At 31.7% G+C, this 24,432-nt stretch overlaps 1 protein-coding gene and 1 long non-coding RNA gene across 3 annotated transcripts in view; one reads left to right on the forward strand and one right to left on the reverse strand.

Moving 5' to 3' along the window:
• Egfr (epidermal growth factor receptor) overlaps window positions 1-24,128 on the reverse strand; it is a 380,956-nt gene extending 356,828 nt beyond the window's left edge. The window contains exon 1 of the mRNA XM_074119173.1: window positions 23,774-24,128. Coding sequence (XP_073975274.1) covers window positions 23,774-23,840 — 67 coding nt within the window. The 5' untranslated portion in view covers window positions 23,841-24,128. The remainder of the gene's footprint in view (window positions 1-23,773) is intronic.
• Window positions 1,689-12,158, forward strand: LOC141449623 (uncharacterized). Of its 2 annotated transcripts, none has more exons than XR_012455623.1 (3): window positions 1,689-1,799; window positions 10,523-10,661; window positions 11,275-12,158. It is a non-coding gene; the product is annotated as an uncharacterized lncRNA (long non-coding RNA). The 2 variants fall into 2 exon arrangements; XR_012455624.1 differs by having other exon boundaries at window positions 11,314-12,157.
• Window positions 24,129-24,432: the final 304 nt, after the last annotated feature.

Here is a 24,432-nt window from a genome sequence, read left to right on the forward strand (position 1 = left end):
AAATTAATTAAAAACGAAAAATCGAAGGAAGCTAAAACTTTATATTTCAAATGGGACCGCCATAAGATTATACTGCAAGTTATCGATTAAGATCGATACCCAAAATACAACTTTTCCTAATGATTTTTTTTTAATTTTTAAGATTTTTCTCTAAAGTGGTACTGATTGTACTTATATTTGTCTGTAACTTTTAAATGTTCGTCGATTTTGGTGACTGATTCATTAATGCAGAATTAAGAAAGAATATTGCCAATTTCAGAAATGATTTTTTCATTTATTTTGCCGAGCTTTCGACCTTGGGACTAGGTCATCTTCAGCGCTTATTCACAATATAATATCCAACTTTATAACAAAATGGGCGCATTCGGCAGACAAGAGCGCTACGGAACTATCCGCTGAATGGCGTACTTTTAGCATTGCTCTCACAACATGTTGTAGGAGCGGACGCCATCTTATGGAGCGGAAATTTTCTATGCTACTTCGACGGAGCGGTGATCGCTACTAGCAAAGTACGTGTATTTATAAAAACAATTTTGAAATTTTTCCAATTATTTTGGTAATTAAACGCAACTCTCCCAAAATTACCAAATAATTATTAAACCTTCTTGTTTGTAACAGATGTAAAATTAATTTTTAGCCATTTTGTGTATGCTTGAGAACATCTAAAGCTCTTAACATTTGATTTTTCTTAGAAAAATCACTCGAAAAACTACTTATTTCCCGATATTAAGAAAAATACTAGCTTTACTGCCTTGGCAATATTTTTAGTAGAAAGGGGATGAAAAGATACATATAAATGACCTATCGCGTGCTCTTCTTTCTCTTGATAACACTAGCACCTTTTAATTGAAAAGACGAGTTGTTTTTTATTTGACCGATTCCTCGCCAATCTTAATTCGAAAAAAGGTTATGGTTAGGTTATATTAGTACATAGCAGAACGTTCAGAGAAATAAAGCGCTCCCTTTGGGAGCGATCTGGTAGCGCTCTTGTCTGCTGAATGCGCCCAATGTTAAAATATTATATTATCAATAAGCCCAGAAGATTGGCATTATTCTTTTTTTTCTCCCAAAACTTTCATTTGATATATGTATTTTTAGATAAATTCCATTAACTGGTGAGTTGGTTTATCTTTAAATTATAGTTTTAATATATTGTACGAGCCTGTGATATATATTATATACACTCAAAACCTGGGGTAACATTGTTTGATGGGGCTTCTTTTTTTTACATTAATATGATTTTTCAAAGTTTTTTTTTTTTTACTTACGGCAATAAGAGAAAATAAAAAGGCGAAGAATATCATTTAAGCCGTAACTGTCAATATCAAAACTAAACCATTCACTACGACCGAAAATAATCTAACAATATTATTTATTAAAATATTTTTAAATATGATACAGAGATTAAAAGTAAGTAAATTTATACCTTTCAGTATTAGAAGTATTTGGGATTAAATTAAAGAACCGAAAAGAAACAAAACCGAATTGTTAAATTAAAAATAATGAGTTGACATCTAGCGAAACACATTTAAACTAAATCATCTGTTTTTTTAATTATTTACATGTAATATCCTTTAACGAAATTCATTTTGAGAATAAAATTCAAGAGATATTGTTAATAACAAAATTTCAATTTAATTATGTCTAATTAAGTGGGCATTCTCAGTTCGTTAAAAATTCTTGTAGATATAATCTCTAGGCTTTAAGTGGTTTTACACAAACCGGTCCTCATTGTTGTTCTTCAAATAATAAGAGTTCTACCTGTTTCAAGCAGCGCTTCTAGTGGAGCTTTGGCAAAGGTTGTAAATAATTTTCTTATTTAAATTATTTTTTAGAGGGATTCAGCGTTCCAGGGTAAAACTTTTTCTTTTAATAACAGATTATAATTAAATGAAATCGACAATATGGTTTACTATTAAATTACATTGCTGACAACTATCACAATTGTATACAAAACGTCATCATTTTTACCTATCCAACAAATTATAATGCATTTTAATTCTCAAAAACTAATTAATCTAGGGTGTTTCAAAAAAATACAGTTGTAAAGGAGGATTTGCCCTACACTTTAAAGAAAATTTGGGAATTTTATCTTTTATAGAAAAAGAGAAAAAAATTTATCAAAGTTGGGTGTTTTTCAACGTTCCGCTTTTTCGTGCACTTTTTAGCGATCAACCCTTATGCAACTGTCCTTCCGGACAGTTTTAATAATCAAGTCTATGAAATTTTTCAAATAAGAGAAATTTTAGTTGAATGAAATTGGTGAGAGCTAATGATAAATTGTTTATGGAATTTTGTAAAATAGAAGAATTGGTGTTCGGATTATTATGGGATTAAAACTAGTTAGGAGTTAAGTACTTTCGACTAAATCTCAGTAACTTGAACAACCCATTGTCTGTGAGGGTATTTCTGGTTGCAAAATGTTCCTCAAACTCAACTTAAGCAACAGTTTTAACCCTTCTTAAAAAGTACACAAGAGATAGCAGTTATAAAGCATACATTTCTCTACAATTTGATAAAGAATTCTTAAAAATCTGATCAATTTGAAAAGTGTTACAAACGTATTTGAAAACCTCCAAAACTTAACTTTCTATAACTCATCAGGTGTACCAACCCTCCCTGTTTCACAAGTACGTCAAATAGATTTAAAAAAAAAAAAAAAAAAAAAAAAAAAGGATTTGATTTATATGTAGTTAATGACTTAACGAAGTCTAACTTTAATTGAAGGGAGCTGTTTTCGGGGAATCTTAAATTATTGAAGTCTTTTTAGTAAAATCGCAGTTTCGGACCACCGATTTTCTTCAATTTTTGGCATTTTAGTCCCACATATGGTTCTTAATAAAATTATCTATACGTCAAGGCAGCAAAATACCAAAATGACTCTTTTTAAAGGCAAGCATGACCTTCCCTTCTCTCACTAAAGTGACTTTAATCGTATTTTCCAGAAAAAAAAAAAAATCAAATTATAGTTTTAGCCTAACAAACTTAAAGTAAATTGTTGGAGCCATTTTGGAGTAAAACTTAAAATACTGCAAATCGATTTTGTAAAGAGAAACATTCAATGGACCAATTTTGGGTTCAAAACTTTATTGTGGTGATCTCTTTTGGCGCCTAAACGAAATATCAAATATGAACTTACTGCGGATTTGAATTTCGTTTTTGAGTCTCGAAAATCCACACGATACCTCGTTTACTTTTATAAAGATGAAAGATGAAGCAAACAAAAATATTTAAATTAATATATTGCATTGTGTTACGAGTGAATTTATAGAAAAATGCAGAAAGATTTGATTTCTAGAAGGATAGCTTCTAAGGATCCTCCTTTACTGGCAAACTATTCGAAGACTCTTACTCTCTCAAACATAAAATTCCATAAATGGATTAGAAATACATTATATAGCTGAAATAAGAAGTTTTTTTCAGCAGAAAGTTCTTTGTTTCATGTATATTCGATTGGAGAGTAGCTGCCATATACAGTAGGTTGTTGGCGTCCTGAGCGTGTTCAGTTCCCAGGCAGCCTTCTCGGAGGTTGCTTTTCGTCACGCTATTCCCTATAAGCCGTCTCGCTTCTTGTTTTTTTTTTCTCTCTTCTTTATGCTGACTGGACAAAGAGAAAAAGATTGTAAAAGAGAGGATCTCCTCTGGCCACTAACAGCCAGTAAGGAGTTACTTCTTCTTTAACAACCAATAGAAAAAAAAAACGAGAATGTACACTATATAAAATATAGAATTAGCCGGGAAGCTACCAGAATGATTCAACTATTCAAAGAGCTTGTGCGGAACTGATTGGATAAAATATTTCTACAGATTTATGTGTCCAAAACAGACCATTTTTCACAACTCACTCTGGCAAGTCGGCGCAATTATATACCATTATTAACTGACTCAGGGTCTGGCTGGGGCTACGGTTCAATCTTGTTTAAATCGCAGCTCAATTTTTCATTCACTTACCAATTAATTAGACGCTTATCACAACTATTATTTATTTTTTATGCGTGTATTAAATAAAATTGGTTAGAAATTAAATGGCAAATTTGTTACTAGTGAAGAGGGAAATCTGCTTTGTTGTTTGCAATTCCTGTCACTTATTACTGCAAATATGATTTAAGTGACGACAAATGTTTTCTCAAAAAAATCCATCAAAAATTTCACTCCTGCCACCTGCTCTGAGGAAGGTTACTTGTGAGTAGGTTGATGTGAGTAATAACTCTTTATTTTTTTGAGAAAAAATTTGTCGTCACTCAAATCATATTTGCAGTAATATTAGATAGTATTATTAGAATAATATTAAATATTATTATTAATTATTTACAATATTATTTAAATTATTCTATAAATAATTATAATGTAAATATGGGTCTATTTCAATATTTTGATATAATTCTAGTCACAGTATTTGTTGTATAAATAAAAAAAAGATGAAGTTGATAATTATTTTAACCAAATGTTGCTTCATTTTACTGCTATGGAGGCCAATGATATCGTTCAGTATTTGACTGATAACGCACAATTTTTTTAAAAAAAATAAATATATTGGAACTTACGAAGTTGACTAATCACACGTTTTTACCTTTCATAAAAAAGAAATTAAAATTAATGTTAGTTTTAATGATAATTAAGAATTTAACGGCAATCAGCAACCACAACTACATTCCTCATGAATTATTACAAAATTTCCCCTAAGGCGAACCATTATTCCACTCATTTACTTAAACAACACACTCCTTACCACCAAAAATTGATACTCAAACCTGTCTGGACATACGGAATGGAACTTTAGGACTCAGCCAAAGCTTCCAATATCTACAAGAAGCCAATCCTTCCAATCAAGAATACCCTGAAGAATTGCTCAGGCTCCTTACTCTATCTTGCGCCGAGATCTCTCTGTTTCCTATGTGTCCGAAGTTGCAAGATTTCACTATGAAATCTTGCCTTAGTTTCTTCATATCCTATAACTCTAGTTTCCCCTACTTACTGTATTGTCAAGAAATCTTTTAGGATGGTAGAAGCGCAGTTGGCAATAATTTTTTGTATGAAACGCCAGTATACAGGAAATGCAATACCACTGGGTAAATTCTCCCTTCATGCTCTCACGTAAGTAATGTATCGTATATTAGCTTCACTTGTTGAAAAAAAATGCAGTACTTGTAGAAATAAATTTTTAAAAAGAAGCAACTAATGCATTTTGCTCAAATAAAGTACTCGTAGTTTTGTTGCCACCGAACACGAATTGTCCTATTGAACTGTCACTGATCCCGCACCCTGATCTGGATGATGAAATCTTAGTTACAAATTTGTATATTATAAATCTCGTGAATGCTTCTAAACTTTAACCTTACAATAAAATACTGAAACTTTTTTTTAAAATTTATTTAATAATCGCGGCAACACTGTCACAATATTTCTAACTTCTTACAACGATCTATGACAAACACCGCGTAAATGTTGAAAATGAAATCCAGATGTGCAAATGTGAAAGTACAAGTAATAAAAAAAAAAACAAAAAACAATTAAAGAAGAACTGCAATTCTGAACTGAGGTAGGGTGGTCTTAACTTCGCCGGGTGGTCTGTAGTCTTCAAACAAGTTATGGTCGTTACACTAATCTGAAGAAGAACCACTAAGTTCTTCAAACTGTTTAAGCCTTAAGATGAAACTATTAACTAAAATTGTTATTGTCTTACTATTACTTTTAGTCTAACCCCTCCCTTTAAACCTGAAAGAATGGATCACTTTTACTAGTCCTTTTGGAAGCTCCAAAGATTCAAACCTTTAACGTCAAAAGAGTTAGAGGAAAAAGTAGAAAAATGCATAACTTAATAAGGGAGATATATAACTTGAAAACATTAGAAAACTGGATGTAAAATTTTCTTGAACTACTTTCAAGAAAAGTTAAAAATTTATGAAAACCTATGTTCTTGCGGTCTTAGCAACAATAATGTCCACTACTTTAAAGTCTCCTAGTATCTAGTACATTTTGATCATGAAAAAAAAAGGTACAGAGGATTAATCGAAAAATGCAAAATTCTTTAGCAAAAACAAAAATTGAAGAGGAAGAAGAAATTGAAGTGTAATAATAATGCAAGGAAATCCTACCAGATGTAAATGAAGGGAAAGCAGGCTTCCCAACCTTTGTTAAGCTGGTGTCCCTTCCGGCAAATATGGCTACCACAACAAATAATGCCAAAAGAATAAAAGGTCCGAAAAAGAGGAAATAATTTTGAAGAATAACTGTTACAGATATATATCTCGTTCCAGTCCAATCAAAATCCTTCAGAGATTCTTCGTAAAATATTGCTCCTCTGGAGCCATGTGATTTTTTGGACTTTCTTGTACAATTCAAAACTGTTCAAAATTTCAATGCAATGCGTTCTCTTGTAGAATGGTTTCTGCTAATTGGCGGAAGTTGTCAATAAAATACGATGTAAAATAAATTCATATATTTATATTTTAAAGAGTATACAACCATTATATAAAGAAAAAATATATAAACTGAAGTTTTCAACGTAATTATGAAAGTTGCTTTTCTCAGACAACTTAAAAGTGATTAAAAACTATTTTCCCATGATCTCATGAGAACCATTTTTCATTTCTAATTACAGCTTTCCTTAATTCTTTTATATTTTGTTTAGAATTTTGATTAAGTAGGAATTTCAAAACAAATGTTAACTTTCATTACAGAACACACATAGTAGAGAATATTTACTAATAAATGTTGAGATAGCAAATATATATCCGACAGCAGTAATGAGTGAGTGACCTAAGTAATTTATCAGATAATTTTATCAATGAATACATTATATATACATATATATATATATATTGTGTGAATGTCAGTGTGGGTAATGAACCATCGGGCATGAAATGTAGGTGACAATAGCAAGCTGTATCGTTAGGAAGTCGTTCATACTTTATCTACGCGTATATAGGCCATAAGTATGTTCGTTTAACCATTAAAAATAAAGTAACAAAAATAATTATCAGCTTTCTTATCAATGTTCACTTTAAGCAGTAAAAAAGCTGAACTGAATTTAAATACCTGGCATTTATTAGTAGAAAGGCTTCACCAATTTGTGGCCAATTAGAATTAAGGTTCTGTGGAAGAGTCAATTTACAATTTACTGCGCTATTTATTTCAACTGCGATTACGTTCACTGCTCGATGAGCTTGGAATACAACTGTATAGTAACTTAGAACACCGAACTGATGCTCACGGATAATATTTAAAGAGGAATGCCAAATTCTAAATACAGTCGAACCTCCCAACAAAGAACACTCTCACTAGCGGCCACCTCCATTTTTCGGACAGTTTTTGGATTTCCCCGTTTTACCCCTATACACTTTCTATATAAAAGATCCTCCGTCTAACGGGCACTCTACATAGCGACCGCGGACATTGATTTTGGGGAACGGATTATATGTTTTACCTCCCACCAACGACCACCTTTTTATTAAAAGTTCGTTTGACGCGGTGATCAAAATAATTATCCCCTCTCAAGTTTTTCTTTTTTTCTGGTTTTTACTAAAGTTTCCTATTATAAGCTCCATACATCTAGTAATATTTTAATCATTTTTCAATATTACTTTGGACGAACAATATTATTTTTTCTGATAAGTGTCCCAAACGAAAGTGATTAACTCTAGAAAATAAAATAAATGTGTTGGAAGATTTTGCAAAAACCAAATCAAGCCATCGTCATTTTTGTATAATTATCAGAGAAATGTTTAAATAAAATATTATTTTTTAATGTGATGATAATTTTACCATAAATTATTATTGTTATGAATAAATGTGATGATTATTATAAAAATTGTTATATAAATTATTAATATGTAGGTAGTTTTTTGATAAATTTTTTGGATAATTAAGAAAAACTTGTTGCATATCATATAGCTAAATAATTATGCAATTACGTACGTTTTTAAATCTATTAATAATAAACATTTTTTAAATATGTAGATGTTTGGAAAAAAAACCCATATTTTTTCATTATGAAACTTGCCTACACCCCTACTAACGACCACCTCCAAACAGCGGCCACTTTGCTTTCCCACGACAGTGTCCATTATTGAGAGGTTCGACTGTATATATCTTCACAGTGTTCTTAGTGGCTTCTTCGTCGAGATGAGGCAAGGTACTCAACTTTCCATCGTCTTTTTTGTAGCCGAAGAAGTTGATGCTTTTGCGCTGAGAATGGATGCAACGTATTTTTAACAAATTATTTCGCAACAATTACAGCGATAGTTCTTATCATGAAAGGAGTTTGTAAGCCATGTTTGATGGAAACCATGATCTCAGAAACTATTTTCTAATTTACTAATGAAATAATTGGTTGTGTTTAATTAAAGAATTATTATTAAGTTAACTCCTGAGACGGAACATTATTAACTCTTGTCTGAAGGATTGTTGAGTATATCGCAAAAAAAAGAAGAGAACAAAAAATGGTTACGTCACAGTAAATAGTAACACATAGCGTCTGTGTTCAATTGTTCATGTCATTGTTTGATGAAGACAGATGTCCTTCGGTTCAATTAAAAACTTCGCTCGAACTATATTATAAACAAATCAGTACAACATCGATATTATGTGATTCTGTTGAATGGTATAGCTTATTGTTTAACTAAAATGTAAATATTAATTATATGCATAAGGCTAATTTATAACAGTAATAAAGAAATAATAAGAAATATTTGTTACCATATTTTATTTATATTTTTGTAATGTCTGTTCTCAATTAGATTGTTTATAGTTGGCCACTTCTATGAATCATATGATAGAAATTATTCAATTCCAAGGCACACAATAGGAGATTGGTACCGGGCTCCATCTCTTCAGATCATTTCTTTTACAATCGCAACAATGGGCAAGTAGAAATGGCGGCGCTACCTCAATTGTAGTAAAGTACGCTGGCATTCAAGACTCTATATATTTGTCTTCTATAACCTACACATTCGCTATTAATTATAGATATTTGGTCAAACAAAATCAAAACTACAATAAAGATTATGCTATTATTTGAAACTTATACGATTGATCTAATCTAAATAGAAAAAAAAAAACAACTTTAAGGATACAACTGTGAAAACTTAGAACACACAATGTACTAGCATTTACAACAAAATTTATCCCACCTAACGCAGAATATGCTTTCTCGAAGTTAAGAGCCTACAATACTGGAACAGTACAATTTAAATACTTCCTTAAATAAGAAAATATTATAATTTTTACTGAGATTTGATTAGAATTCTTGTAACCATGATGATATTGCAGAAAAAGTAATCAGGCGATTGAATTTGTACATGTTTATGGACTATTTGTTAACATTGAACCTACAACGTGTTTAACAATTTGGAGTATAGCTAGCACACCCACAAATTATGAAGAAAGCTAGTGGGTGTCCTGAGTATTCTTCTGCTTCGTTAGGTCACATTCTTTTATACAATTTAAGTTCAGTTTGTGTGCTCGGTAGACTATGAGTGTGGAGGGAAGTAGATTCGAGGTATACGCCTCAGAAATCCCCCCAAAATTGATTTTTCTATTTATTTAATCTAGAAAACTGTTTTTTTTTTAGAACGAAATGTGATATCGAAATGTTTGTCGAGACACCAAGTGATGGATACGAATATACGGGATACCAATACATATCCGCGCTCCGACGGATAAAAATCAAAGATTAAATTACACTCCTTAATAAAATGAAGATAACTGAATTTCATTAAATTTTAAATTTGATTTAAATTTGGAATTTTCTTCATACTGATTCCCTGTAGTATATTTTTTATATGAGGAATTGAGCTCGTACACAGTAAAAGAAATCTTAACCCCTACATCTTTGCTGGAATTATCTTAAGAATCATTTTCCGCGCGAAAATAATTTGAAACGGGCAATGAGCTATAAAGAGAAATCATTGGAATCGTTATAGAGAAAATCCTAAAAATCTGAAAATTGATCCAGAAAAGTTAAAGATCCAGTTGGTAGATATTTTTAGCAAAAGCTTATTTCTGCGTGCAATGGCGGCACTGAGGCAAAATTTAAAATTTCTGAGATTTTTCTTGTTTGAGATGTGTTGATCATATACATATACACAACACACATAGAATATGGATCAATTTGAAAAATACTTTTAAAGGATTCAGGCACTTAGTTAGGGAAGCTCAAAATGGATGTTGCCGTGGAAAAATCAACATCAAAAATCTATCCGTTAAATCAATTCCGAAAATCATTAATCAAGCCGTGGTTCTGTAATTACACGGAAAGTCGAAGATTTTACATTACCATCTATCGATTGTGGTTTAACAATAATTATTCGATACAAAATTTGACTCGAGCACAGAATGTACTTGCGATTTCCAATCCATTTCGGGAACAAACCTCTGATCTTATTACTTTATTTAAAATTAGTGCATAGCTTCCTTCAAGTCGAATAGTTATAGTTCTTAGTTTTCCATTTATTTTGACGTCTTAATTATTCAAAACTTGAAATTACAACTCCCAATTCAACACAATTTACTTTGATTTTAGGATTACTTTAAAAACAAGTTTGGGATCAACTTGGAAGGCCGTGTTTACAGCTAAATTATCCCTCTAAACTGACATACCACCCTCAAACACCACAATGATGCACATAAAGAACGCTACATTTTTCTGAGTAATTGCCATTGTAAGCTTCCGTAGATCATACTCATAATGACTAATTTGCAATGCCACAAAATGGCCTATGATTGAAATAAATAAATAAATAAAATACTAAGGATTAAGAATTAATAAATGACGCAGAAACGTTATGTTAAAATTGAATCTAATTTAATTATATTTATAACTATTTCTTTTTTTTTAACTGCATTATGTAGAGTAATCATAATGAAATGGTTAGAATTACTGCTTACGATGCTCGCGCTAACTTCTTGCATTAGAAGTGTGACATTACTAACATATTTTACTTTAACAACCAAACAGCAAAACATCAGACTGAATTTTTTAATTACAATGTCTCCTTGTTTTCTCAATTTTTCTAACCACATCATTTTCATATAATTCACAATCATTATTCATTAATACTACTCTTTTAAATTTTTAATCTTCTCATTTTATCTACTTTTTTGAGAAAATTTAGAAGGCTAAAAATTAATTCTTGAGATTCAGTTTTGGTACCATGATGCAGTCCACAAAAGTAGCTTTTTAGCTAAATGTAGAAATTGTAGGTGAAAACTGATTGTGAATTGATAACCATTCATTTAAAGTAAAAATTGATATTTATATTTATTATTTATTAGCTACTATAAATATATGAGACTCTTTTTCTGAAATTGGAGGAGGCACCTTATGGCAGCAAATGCTAAGATAATATAGGAGGTTTGGATGACAAAAAGAATGCCCGACGACGGTGTGTCCAACATTCAAGAAAGGGTAAAGGCTGGCATTCGATTTGCTAAAGAATATACGAGTAAGGGTGGTCATTGGAGGCGTTTGTATGATAAAGAAGTCCTTATAACATACATCAGAAAAAGAAGACTCAAGTGGCTGGGAAATGTGGAAAAGATTGAGGCAGTGAAATTCCCAAGCGCGTGCTGTACTTATGACGTGGAGAAGGAACTGAGAAGGTCGGAAGTAAGGAGACAGGAATTAATGGCGACAGACTGTTGAGGAATCCCAGATCCTTTCAGAACTTCAACGCTAATGAAAGAAGAATAAGTAGAGAAATGTTTATGGATTTAGGTGTTTAAGTTTAATGCGATAAACAAGTTGGAAAAAGCAAAGTTATTAACGAAAATATCCTTAGAGTAATGAAATAAATGCAGAAGATAGAAACGTTATAAGAAATAATTCTGGCTATTTTTCATTCCATCAAGTACATTAAAACTCAGACTACCATAGGAGTTCTGCAAATGAAGCCGAGAAAGTACGAAACGTTTTAATAAATTAAAAAGTTGAACTTTTTTGAGTAATGTTTGCCACTTCAACATGTAAACAGACCTACATTCAAATCACGTACATATCGACCAATTAGTATAAATAACTTGTTCGTACTTCAGGGACCTCAGAACATGTATTTCAACACACAATCGGCACAATCGCTAGGCGTTAAAGAAAGTACAACCATTACAAACCGTTATTCACAAATAATAAGTTCATTAAAATGATGTAACAAACCTCTTATTAAATTAAAATTTTAGAAATCAACAACCTTTCTCATTATTAATCTTAAATTAAAAAGCCCAGTTATAGAAGTTCGCCAAGTGATTGTACCCAAAGTATTTCTATAATCTGTAAAGGAATTATTACAGTAACTTCCTGTAAATAAGCTGTTGAGGCCAACCTCCACCACTGCTTTGAATATTCTGGTCCTCTATCCTGTTACCTCTTCCTTCATTAACATATCTTCTGCTTTGAACGAGTTCTCTACGCTGGCACTGACCTGTTCCTAACATTCACGTACACATTTCTGATCTTTCTAAATGATATTCAATCCATTCGCTGCGTTATTCCTTTACAGTAGATAGTAATATCTCGTTCTTCCGTTTCTCATTACCAGTTTGAGAAGGATTCCTTAATTCTACATTCTACTAGTGTTCGCGCATCCTAATTCCAGTCCTCTTAGATTGTATTAAAAAGCTGTAAAATCTCTTTACGTTTTACGAAATATTAATTGCCAAAAGGGAAGGGATTAGCTATGAGGTTAGCATACTGGACTCCCACGCGGAGGTCCCGGGTTCGAATCCAGCAGCTGACCCTTAGATTTTCTCTTCCTAGGAGCTTCTTACAGCTCACTGTCCGGTGATGGACAGTGTTGTCTGTAACGAGAGAACACTGTCCGGAGGCCGGCAGTGCACTGGAAAAAGCTCCGGGCGCTAATGACCTCAGCTGTTGATGCGCCAAAAAAAAAAAAAAAAAAAAAAAAAAAAAAAAAAAAAAAATTAATTGCCAAAATAATAAATAGAATTTCTTGGCATTAGAAAAGGAAAAATGCAGATTGTTAATCCTAGTTTCGTTTATGTGTACAAAAAGTCCCAATACCCAAGAATTATTGCATTAAATTATTGAATTTATTCAGGCACACCAAAAATCACCTAAAAATTTTCTTAACACTGTTGTGCTCGTATCAAATTGTTACCTAGAACATGAAGTTTTTTTTAAATAAATACCTAATTTATTTTTTAATTAATAGCTATACTTTTATTTCCACAATTTCTAATATCTTTATTTTATCATCAAAGTAGATTAATATCAATTAACTACTAAGTTCTACTTTAAAGACAGTTTGAAAGTCGTTTCCTGTTTCAGATGACAAAATTTCTTATAATTATAAAATCAACTCGTTTCTAACCACTCAAAATAGGAAAACTACTTTTACGGTGAAATTATTATTACTATTTTTAACATTTTAGTTTAACTCGGCACTATAATTATTCAAACAACTTTTACGATTTATTCAAACATACGTAAATAAACGTATAATTCCGTGCAAATAATAAATAGTACTAATTGTTATTATAATGTAACAATAAAATAATCCGGATAGCAGACAAACAAAAACTAAAATAGCATTCATTTTGTTTTCTAAGAAAAACAGCAGAACTAAAACTAATTTCTGATCACAAAACTCTCATTGACATCCTCAGAAGTTGCCAAAGATCTAAAGATGCTCTTTGACAACACAAATTGACAAACACCTATAAATGCGATCTAGCACACCTGAAGATGCTCATTGTTACGCTCTAAAAATGAATTAAGAGTGGAAGAAGTTTGTTCGCACAACAAAACGAACCCGCAGGTGTATAAAAAGCTTAAAACAAAACATAAAAAACACTTTCATTATATAAAAACTTAAAGGACATTAAAATATAGTTAAGACAAATAGATTTTTAAAGTAGGTAAATAATTTTTAGCTATATTCGCGACCCATTACTGCAGTATTGATGAATTTTTGCCAACGAAAAGAGATAAGGTAATGTTGAAAATGAATGCCTATTCAAAATTTATGTTTCATCACATGATTATTAAACATTTACAAGAAAATTTACATTCGTAATAAACATTATAATCTCTCCTTCGTGTGTATAAATATCTAATACAGCTCATAAATATATTATGTAAAAATACTAGGATGAAATTTCTTACATATAATTTATGATATTTGATCTAAGACGGAGAAAGAAAACTTTTAAGTTAGTCCCGTTTTTTAAATAAAGTTGACCACAGACTCAAGGGCAGACTCTCATATCCTACACCATAACATATGGACCAATTTATAGTCACCCGAATAAAAAAAAAAAATCAATTACGAAAATATGACACGATTTGCCAATATCTCCTCTTAGTTTAACTAGTAAAAGAAGAATTTAAAGTGATTAAAGAGGGACACGCAAGAAGTGAGAAAGAATTCGTCAATCTGAGAATCTTGAGTAGAATAATTGAATTACTAAGTTTCATATAAGCAACCGCAATAAAGAGGTTATGGGCGCAGAACCGCAAAGCACAGAATGTGGTTTAATCTCTGATTTTGCCTTTCCTAATTTAATGTGTTCGTGTCTTCTGGAACAGATACATTTTCTTGGTGACTAGAAAAAAAGATTCTAATGGAAAAAGTATAACATGTGTTACTGATTGCTTGCGCACGAACAACTGAAGAATATTTGATAGATTATAGATTATACTTTGACCCAGAAGTATATATGAAAATCTATATAGTTCCCTCATTACATTTACAATTGGACAAGAGTAACCAAAACTCATCTAAAATTCTTTTTTTCGGAGGAAAACCTCAAAAATTTAACACTTACGTGAAAAACCTATTCCAGTTTTAACTCAGAACAGATGATAACGCAAATTGGCTCATTTAGATGCCTAATTTAGGGGCAGGTGTTGGTTTAGAGGTCAAGAGCGTGGCTTTGTAAGTGGGAGATATCCGGAGTTCGAATCGCGCGTATGGCTACTTTTTATTTGTTAGGAAAAATTGTTTATAGTAAAGTATGAGCTTCCGCCTCCCGTCCAAGACACCTAATCGCCTGACAAAATAGGCGATTACTTTACTTTACTTAGATGCCTCATTTCCTGATAAATGAGGTGTACACCGAACTAGATCTATTTAACTAAAAATAACACAATGTCAATGATGTCAGATTGAGCAATAAAAGTCTTCTTTTAAAGTTTTTAACAACCAAAAAAAAAAAGACAAATCAAAAGATGAATTTTATTTATTAAATGTAAATAAAGCAAATAGATTGCGTTCCAATTTATTTAAACAAATAAGCGAGCCATTTATTTAATATTATCTGTGCTTGAATGTGTTCCAAGATGAGTTGAAGGAAGGTCCGCTAAGGTGGACAAGCTTCGCCGAACATTCACAATACAAGCTTCGCTACCATTACTACGAAACATCTTCTTTCTTTTATTGTGTTACCCATTATTATAAAACACAAAATAAAGAATTCAAGATTAAAAAATAAAAAGTTTTTAACCCATTTATGAACTATTTATGAAAGGATTCTTAACAGTAAACTAAACTAAAAAATTATTATCGTAATAATTCGACCAATCATCCGACCTTCTCTTAATGCAGTTTACGCAATTCATATTTTTTAAACATGCAATTAATTGCTAAAAAGTAGAAGACTTTAATGCAATACATGTTCACTTTAAAGGTGCCATTTTCAAGTCATCTTGAACACATTCAAGCACAGATAATATTAAACAAATGGCTCGCTTATTTGTTTTTAAATAAATTGGAACGCAATCTATTTGCTTTAATCTTTAAAAGAAGAAAAAACAACTGAAAAACTACATAAATCTATCAATGGCATCCTCAATCAGTTGATTTGCTTAAAAATTAGGTAATTTTGGTTACATATCAAATCTTAATTATTACTTGATAATAGGTAACATATTAAAATGGCACTAAACCGTAAAGCCCAATCAATAATTCCGTGATATTGTTGCAAATAAAAGTTGTGGAAATTCTTGGGCGTAATAAGTAGAACCAGTTTTTGAAATTTCAAAAAATAATTACTGAAAAATTTATTTAATAAAGCGGAACTTCCAGTTGTTGGAAATTTAAATGGTTCTTTCTCAGAATATACATAAAAACCACTTTTTCGTATTTATTTCCGGTGAATTTAAAATTGAACATCCGCCAGATTGCAATACTTCCTTGTTATGGGGAGCAAGAGAAATTAAAAAAAAAGATAGAATAATAATCATAATAGCTTGTTGTCGACAGATCTGGAAACGGAATTTCAAAAACCTCAACTTTCTCCGAAAAACAAATTTTCCCTTCCGTTGTTTAGAAAAGAGAAATTTAAATTTTTTTTTTTTTTTTTTTTAATCATTTATTTAGTTACAATCAACGCATTTTGCGTTATAAGCAACAATGATAATAATAAATAACAGAATAACAGAGTGGAGAAGTTACCCAGCGGTAACACTCCAAAAACATTCTACATTCTACTGACTCTCTTCATCAGAGAGGAGATCGCGAGGCTACCTGTCTTTTAAGACGTCTGGAAGTGTTGTCTGGAAATGTTCTTGAAGATAGATATAAATCTGTGTTTGATTGGTGACGTAGAAAGGAGCGTTTACTATAGAGCAGGGCTTCTTAAACTGTGGGTCGCGTCCCCAAAAGGGGTCGCGTAGCAAAATTCTGCGGTCGCGAGAGATTTTAATGCCAAATATTTATATATACCATTTTATAACATCACTAGAGTTGGTGGAATACAGTGGACTTGCAGCGTCTAGACACGCGCATTTGTTGAAGGTTTTGAGCTATCTCCACCGACAGCAGTAAACGATCGATGATTGCTTGACTGAATTCTGGATCGGAACTAGAACTGAATTTCCCACAATCGCTGATATGGCGTTAAATGTACTTCTGCCATTCAACACCACATATTTATGTGAAGTTACTTTCTCAGCTTTAACACATATTAAATCCCAATATCGTTCAGCGCTAAAAAAAAGGTTGAAGAGGTCTTACGTCCAGCAGTTTCAAACATTCCACCAAGATTTGATTTGTTATGCAATAAAAAACAGGCACATCCATCTCATTAAATTTTTTACTTATATTTTAATTTAATACTTACCACGCAACTACTTGAATATATTCGAGCGAATTAAGACGCTCAGAATCCACTTTTATTTTTGAAACTGCAATAAATACAATTTTATAATTTTTTGTGCAATTTTTAATTTTAGATTTTTGTATGTTTCAAAACGAATTCTAAAACTATATATTTTCATATGTATATGTATATTGTTACCTAATAACTAAATCATCAAAAAATATTAATTTATTTTTCTTTTATATTTGTATGGGGACGTCAAGAAACTCGCAATCATAAATGGGGTCGTTAATGACAAAAGTTTAAGAAGCCCTGCTATAGAGCGAAGAATTTTAGATTGCAAGGATTGGATCCTTTGCAGGTTTGAGCGTTTGGTTGAACCCCACAGTTCGATGCCATAAGCCCAGACTGGCTTTAGTATACTTACATATATAAGTCTTTTGTTGTCCAGAGTGAGTTTTGATCTGTTGTCGAGTAGTCTTAAACTTAAATTTAATAACTAACACTGACTTACCTTTACTACGGCTTTCTCATTTTTAAATTTTGAATTTCCTTTAAAACTAGTATTTTCACAACAACACACTTCTCCAGCAGAAAAATCTCGATTCCAGATTAAATGGTACATGTCTTCAATAGTCTTATTGAATTGCGTAGGGCAAATAATTACTTCTTCCGTTAACTGTTTCTGCCATCAATATTCATCACTGCCTTTTAGAGTTTTTCGAATCAAATTTTTAATTGCATTCCGACTGGGGATACTGAACTCTGAATACAAAACTGCATGATCTTGTCCCATTATAGGAACACGTGTGATTCATTGCATTTATAAAAACCAGCTGCAGCTCATTTGTTCTGTGCCTTTTTTGACACGTTTAGCTAGCTAGCTTCATTGATAAGCTATCCTATGAAGATATTTTAGTATTCCGCTTCTAATAATGCTTCAAATTGTTAACAACAATAACAATTCGTCAACTTCAACTGAGAAATAGCACGGGTATTGGCCACTCAGATGAAACAGAAAATGATGAAGACAAAAATGAGATTTGCATTTGCCGCGGCAAATATTTTATTTTTACTTCTATTTGAAATTTATTGCTTTTGGAAGCAATTTTTCCTTGTTTAAAAGATGTTTTCACGTACAACGCAACTAAATACTTTGAAAGTTTTCCCTGATGTGAGAAATATAATTGACTTAATATACTCATAAAACCAACTTCTGCACAATCTAGCGAATTTCTTTTTTATATAAATTCTGACAATTTTATTGTACAATAATTTATAGCCAATCGAATCTCAGATATATTTTTTTTAATATGGAAGTTTTACAAAACTGAAATAGTTTCGAAGCCATAAAGCTGCTTTTACCGCCTTAACTACCTTTTTTCTCTTTCCTTAATTATTTAGTGAACATAGGCATACTGATTAATTGGCAAAAAGATTTACTGCAACCATTTATAAAGAAAGGAAATAGGAACTATTCGAAATTTAATGAACATTATAAAGCGAATCGCAAGTGATTAACACTTCTTGGAATAGTTTAAATATCCGCTAGTAAATGACTGATAATTTCTCTTCATCATAATACAGATATCTTTTATTTAATTTTTAAAACGGAAAACAATATAAAAGAGCGGATGAAGATGTAAGAGTTTCAAATGGGGGTTCGTGTCTTCAAATAAAAGGACGTTTACAATGGATACAAACTAATAAACATCTAAAGATATCAAAAGAATTCTTTGTACCATTAGGGATTACTTGGAGGTATGAAAAGTACTTGAATAGGGCGGAAAAAGGAGATAATCTGTTGGTCAACAGGATATCCCTGAGCCCAGCCTCAATACTAGAACCTAGACTGTCTGAACAACAGTCAAGTGTCCCATTGAAAGAGTAAACAGCGTCTACAGAACTGTCCCTTAGGGATAGTTTATTTATTTTTTTTAAATCTTCATTCCAAAGAATGTGTCCTAGGGAAGTGCCTTCATCTTGCCCAGCAGTTTGGACATTCTCTCTGGTTTATCTACTTCCTTCTTATTCAGCTGCTACTTTAAAAACAAAACAAAAATTGCTATCGATCGCATCAAAATTTCCAAAATATTGCCGAAAACAAATTTCAGAATAGAGAAAGAGGTTTTTTAGACTCTTTATTAACGGTTGTTACAAGTGATTTCAAAAAATAAACGGAATTAACGAAAAATTGTATTTTCTTATCAGCTGTATAAACTAGATTTCACATAATCGTATCGTTCATGAATCAGCGCTACTTATCCTACACACATGAACCATATTAACTAGAAAGCAATGTTCTTATTTTAATATTGAATGACAATCGTGGTTGGTATTATTTTAAATACTTAATGATGATATTTTATTAATGGTTTTGGAAAATCAGAACTACAGACGACATTTTCACTCAAGCAATGAAATTGTCGAAATCTTATACTTTCAAACAAAAATATTGAATTTTCTCTCACTGGCTACGGTTTTTAAATAACTCCATCAAATAATACTCATTCTGTATGGACGGTTTACAATAACCGATTTTCCTTAAGCCGAGTGGAAAAGGCAGGTCAAGAAAATTATAACTTTGTCGTCTATTTCACATTACTTATTCCGAACAACCAGGAGAATTGATTTTTCTTTATTAAACTACGCAATGTTTAATTATCCAGCAGCTGGGAAATATTCTAACTGTACATTTCCATTAAAAAACGTTCAGTTACATAACCCTTGAGAAACTGCAGGACACTTACTATAATGGAACAATGTTACGAGCAAAAACTTCGAACTGAGAATAAAACAAAATAAAAATATTACATTGATAAATACTTATTATAACTTCTGAATCTAGTCTAAGGGTTTATTAAAAGTTTGTTCAGTTAAAAAAATACAAGTATTCTAACAGTCACATCAGGGTGTTTTAATTAAAATCGAATAGGAAATAATGTGTAACTCTTAATAACTTGTTGGTCTAAAATCATTTTTGGGAAGGCTTCTTGATAATACTAAACTAGCGAAGTATTTCAACGCCTTTGAAAGCGAAAGAAACATAATGGCCAAGATAGAGCCAATGGTGGTTTCTTTAGTTTAGGTGACACCAATTGTTTATGAGGCTAACTCCTCTCCCATTCGATGCACAGCGTCGAGACCCCCAAAAGGCACATATACATAAAATTCCGAATCGAATGATACCTCATTCATGAAAATCGGTTCTCGCGTTTAGGCGCTACGTTGTTTACAAAAAAGGTAACAAGAAGAAGAAGAAGAAGAAGAAGAACAACAACAACAACAACAACAACAACAAGACCAATTTTTGAAAAAGTCGTTTTTGCTCATTTTCAGCAACTTTTTTCTCAAAATCTATCAGATCTGGGTTGTTGGAAAAAAAATTACAGTTATTTTGACTATTTTAAAGAAAATTTGGGAATTTTATCATTTATAGAAAAAGAGAAAAAAAAAGGCAAAGTTGAGTGTTTTTCAACGTTACGCTTTTTCGTGCACATTTTGACGATCAACCCTTATACAACTGTCCTACCGGGCAGTTTTAATATACAAAATAAGCTTCTGTCTAAAGTAATCAGTTTGCAAACGAGCGGAAGATACATGTCGGTGATAACTCTGATCACGATGCGATGAACACGTCACCTACAACAGCTGTTGGTCTATCAAGTTTTATTTTAAATTTTTCCAGTAAAAGAAATTTTGGACATTTCATGACGTTGGGCTTAAAAATTCTTTAAAAAAATCCTTTACAGGCTATTTTGATAAACGCATAAAACTGATACTGTCCTTTCATACAGGAACCTCCAATGTTATAAGAACGGTTATGGCCGCCATTATTTCTTGTCTGCCACCCTGAAAGTTGCTTAGGCTACAGAGGAATGGTAAGAGTGTGGCCCACATTGGGACCTTCAACGAGGAGGCAGACCGTCTAGCAAGACGGCCACTTCCTCTAGGGGAAGAAAATAAGAATAAAATGTGGCATAAATAGACCACTTCTTATATCAGCGTATTTACCAGAAGCGACTAATGAAGCGAGTTTTTGGTTTATAACAAGACCTGACATCATGAAGGTGCATTTGTATGGGGGATACGGATTGTGAAAGCTTGGCATGAAATTTCTGTAATGGTGAAGCTCCTTCTAACAATGTAGATATCTAGTTTTCAATTTTGTGAGAAACAATGGCGGCAAGAGGACTATTGCGTGAGTAACTTCGTCATGGCGTAATTAAAAAAGAATTGTGATACACTTAGATGTGAGTGGCAGCCATTAAAGTATATCAAACCAGATTGTTTTTTGTTTTTTCTTTTCAACAAATTTGTTAACTCCTCCTTAGTTGGTTTTTTAAACATTATTTCAGCAATTTATCGAACTCTCATATAGAAATTTGAGATTAATTATCCACTTCATGACAGAAGCTGAAATCTTAAAATAAGCATAATCACTATTATGCAGTAAACATTGATATAAAAGGAACTGCAAGAATTGGTAGGGAAGAAAAAGAACATATTCTAGTGGAGCGGACGGAATTCCAGAAGTTGGCCTGCTGACCCATCTCATTTGACCCACACATCTTATTTGACCCATCCTTGTGCCTGTGTCTCTCTCGTAGCTTAGTAAAAAAAAAGAAACCATCATCTTTTAATGTGTTTTGTTAAATTACTTTTTATATTTCATTCAATTAATTCACTTTAAAACAGGTGACCAGTCAAGTGCTATATGATGTCACTGGGCCAGAACAAGAACAAGAAATACTTTTCAAGAAAAGATAAACTTGTATAATAACTTCAATTTGTTTTTTCTTTTACTTGCACCACATTAGTAGCTTTTATCTTCAATTTTCATCGGGAAAATCAGTTTGAGGTCTTCTAAATTAGAAAAAGTGGTCTGTAGGTGCGTTTTCGTCTTTTTGCAAGTGTAAATGAATGGCTTTACAAACTATAATTTGGGGGGAAAATGAACAAGTCTGAAGAATATTAATGAGTTAAAACCATGATAATAGTAGTCAGAAAAAGACATGTGAGTGAACTTTTTTGATGATTATTAATTAAAAAGCTGTGCTAATTTCGTGAATTTCAATGGCGGTCAAAAACCAAATGTTGGCTTACATTTGGCACCTTTAACTTTGAAAGATCTCAAGATAGCTGGAAATACGGCCCAGATTTCATCAACAGATCAGTATTTACTTCTTTTTACAAGCAAATACATTCACGTTATCTGATTTCTTAAGATTATTGCAACAATGATTCGACCTCGGCCGAAAATGCATTGTTAAACCATGATAAGCAATCTAATTCATCGTTATTCATAATGCAATTAAAATTAAAGATTTGAGTGATTCCATTTAATGCTGAAAATGGTTTAACCCACTTATATTTTTTTGTAAAAATAGAAAAATTTAAAGAAAAGAACAAACAGTAAAAAAACTAAATAAAATTTCGATTTCTAACTTATTCTTAGTGACCACAATAGCTGAGCAGTTGGAGGTAAGGCCCGCAAAGCAAAGGTGTATTGCGGTACTGGGTTCGATTTACAATCTAAGACCTAAGGCCTTTGATTTTATTTATTACGAGAAATTTATATTAATATACATTTACTACACGCTTTTGCCAATTCTTGTAGTTGGTCGTAAAGCCCGCCTGAATAGAGTGGACCTCGTATAGGCAACATTTATTCAAAGGAAATCCAGAAGTCATGCGTTTTCTTTCTACATCTTCGCAACCCTCTGTCCAGAAGAATTAAGTCCACAACGACCATCGGATATTCTAAATTTTAAATTGACATTAAAACTATTGACCATTCGCATCGTTTTTCAATATTAAATTTTACAAAACTTTTTGTTTTATTCATCTAGCAACAGGGATATCTCTCAGAAGCGTAAAAAATATTCTATTCAGTCGCCATAACTGATTGTAATGAAAATATAAGAATTGAAAGTATACATATAACAATTAAGTACATGATGTTTAAACAGTAAATATGTTTGTAAATTCTTTTAAGCTGTAAGAGCTCATAAATAAAATAATTAACTGCAAATATATCTGTATAAACAAAATTTTAAAATGAAATTGTGCTAAAATGAAAAAGTTACAAGTGACAAAAAATCGCAAACATAACATTCAATAATTTTATCATCATTACATTTGATATGGCAAACTCTCATGAATGGACCAATCAATGGGATTTTTTTTAACAGTGGTTTTATTTTACTTGAAACTCTAAAAAGTAAATCTGGAATAAAATTCAATTAAAATCAGTATTTTTGCTATACTTTTCTACAAAATTAGAAAATATTGATTGATTTTCTTACTCAGAAACATCATGGGGTAAATCTGTCAACGAATTAAGAAGCAAAAATAGGTTTTAAATTGGTTTAGCACAACATTCGCGTTGAAATACGCGTTACAAAACTAACTTTTACACATAAACAAATATTCCTTTCATAGAAAATTTTGTTGGACAATTTTTCTTTTTATTCCCATTACGGAAATAAATCTAAGAAAAGTGTGGAAAAAAGTTCAGTATGAATGAATGAGGGAATACCGCATGAAGCTGTGAATGGAGCAGATAAGATCGCAGGTAGCTAGAGCCTGCCGAACACCTGAGTTCGTTGTACAAACATTCTTTCGAATATTTCCAAAAATCATATTAATTAACTATTATTATGCCTATAAAACTTTATAATTTATTGTATGAATTTATTAATATGAAAAAGAGTACCTCTTTCCTCGATGACAGCGTTTGATAATCCAAGGAGATAAGTGAGCACACAAAGCAACGCGATCATGTTGCTAAATGACCGATCAGCACATATTTCACAAGAGATAAACAAAAATAAAATCAAAATAAAATAAATAATTATCACAAAACCACTTGAACGTTTAAAATTACAATGTTAATTAGGAAAATCACCATGCAATACTGTTTATTAAGGCACAACACTTAATCCAATAAGCGATTGTATTTTTTTTTTATAAAATTATTAAATCGTGCAAAAGATTTAATAATAAATTTTAAAAAACTGAAAAAGTGCAGTTCCCGCGCCGATACGCACCACTCAGTGTCTACACACTGTATGAATGCAACTCCACAGGTGGAACTTCAGTTCCAACCCCACTCCACCATTTAGCGACATGTCTGGCGCACTCTAGGAGACTTCAACACAACTCAGTACTAATATAATTTTAATTTTTTTGTTTATTTTTTCTTTTTATTCCTTCTTTTGTTTAAAAAAAATTAGTAGCAATTAAGTAACAGATATAAAATTAACATTCTTTGTTTAGATTTATAGTTTGTTATCTAGAGTTTCTTTTATAATTTATTAATATTAACACGCCCGCAGGGGGTAGTTGTACACACAGTTTGCTGGGCCTGGAAGA

This window comes from Rhodnius prolixus, unplaced genomic scaffold (genome assembly GCF_049639745.1).
Source record: "Rhodnius prolixus isolate KJV_2025 unplaced genomic scaffold, Rpr scaffold_2, whole genome shotgun sequence".
Taxonomy (NCBI): Eukaryota; Metazoa; Arthropoda; class Insecta; order Hemiptera; family Reduviidae; genus Rhodnius; species Rhodnius prolixus.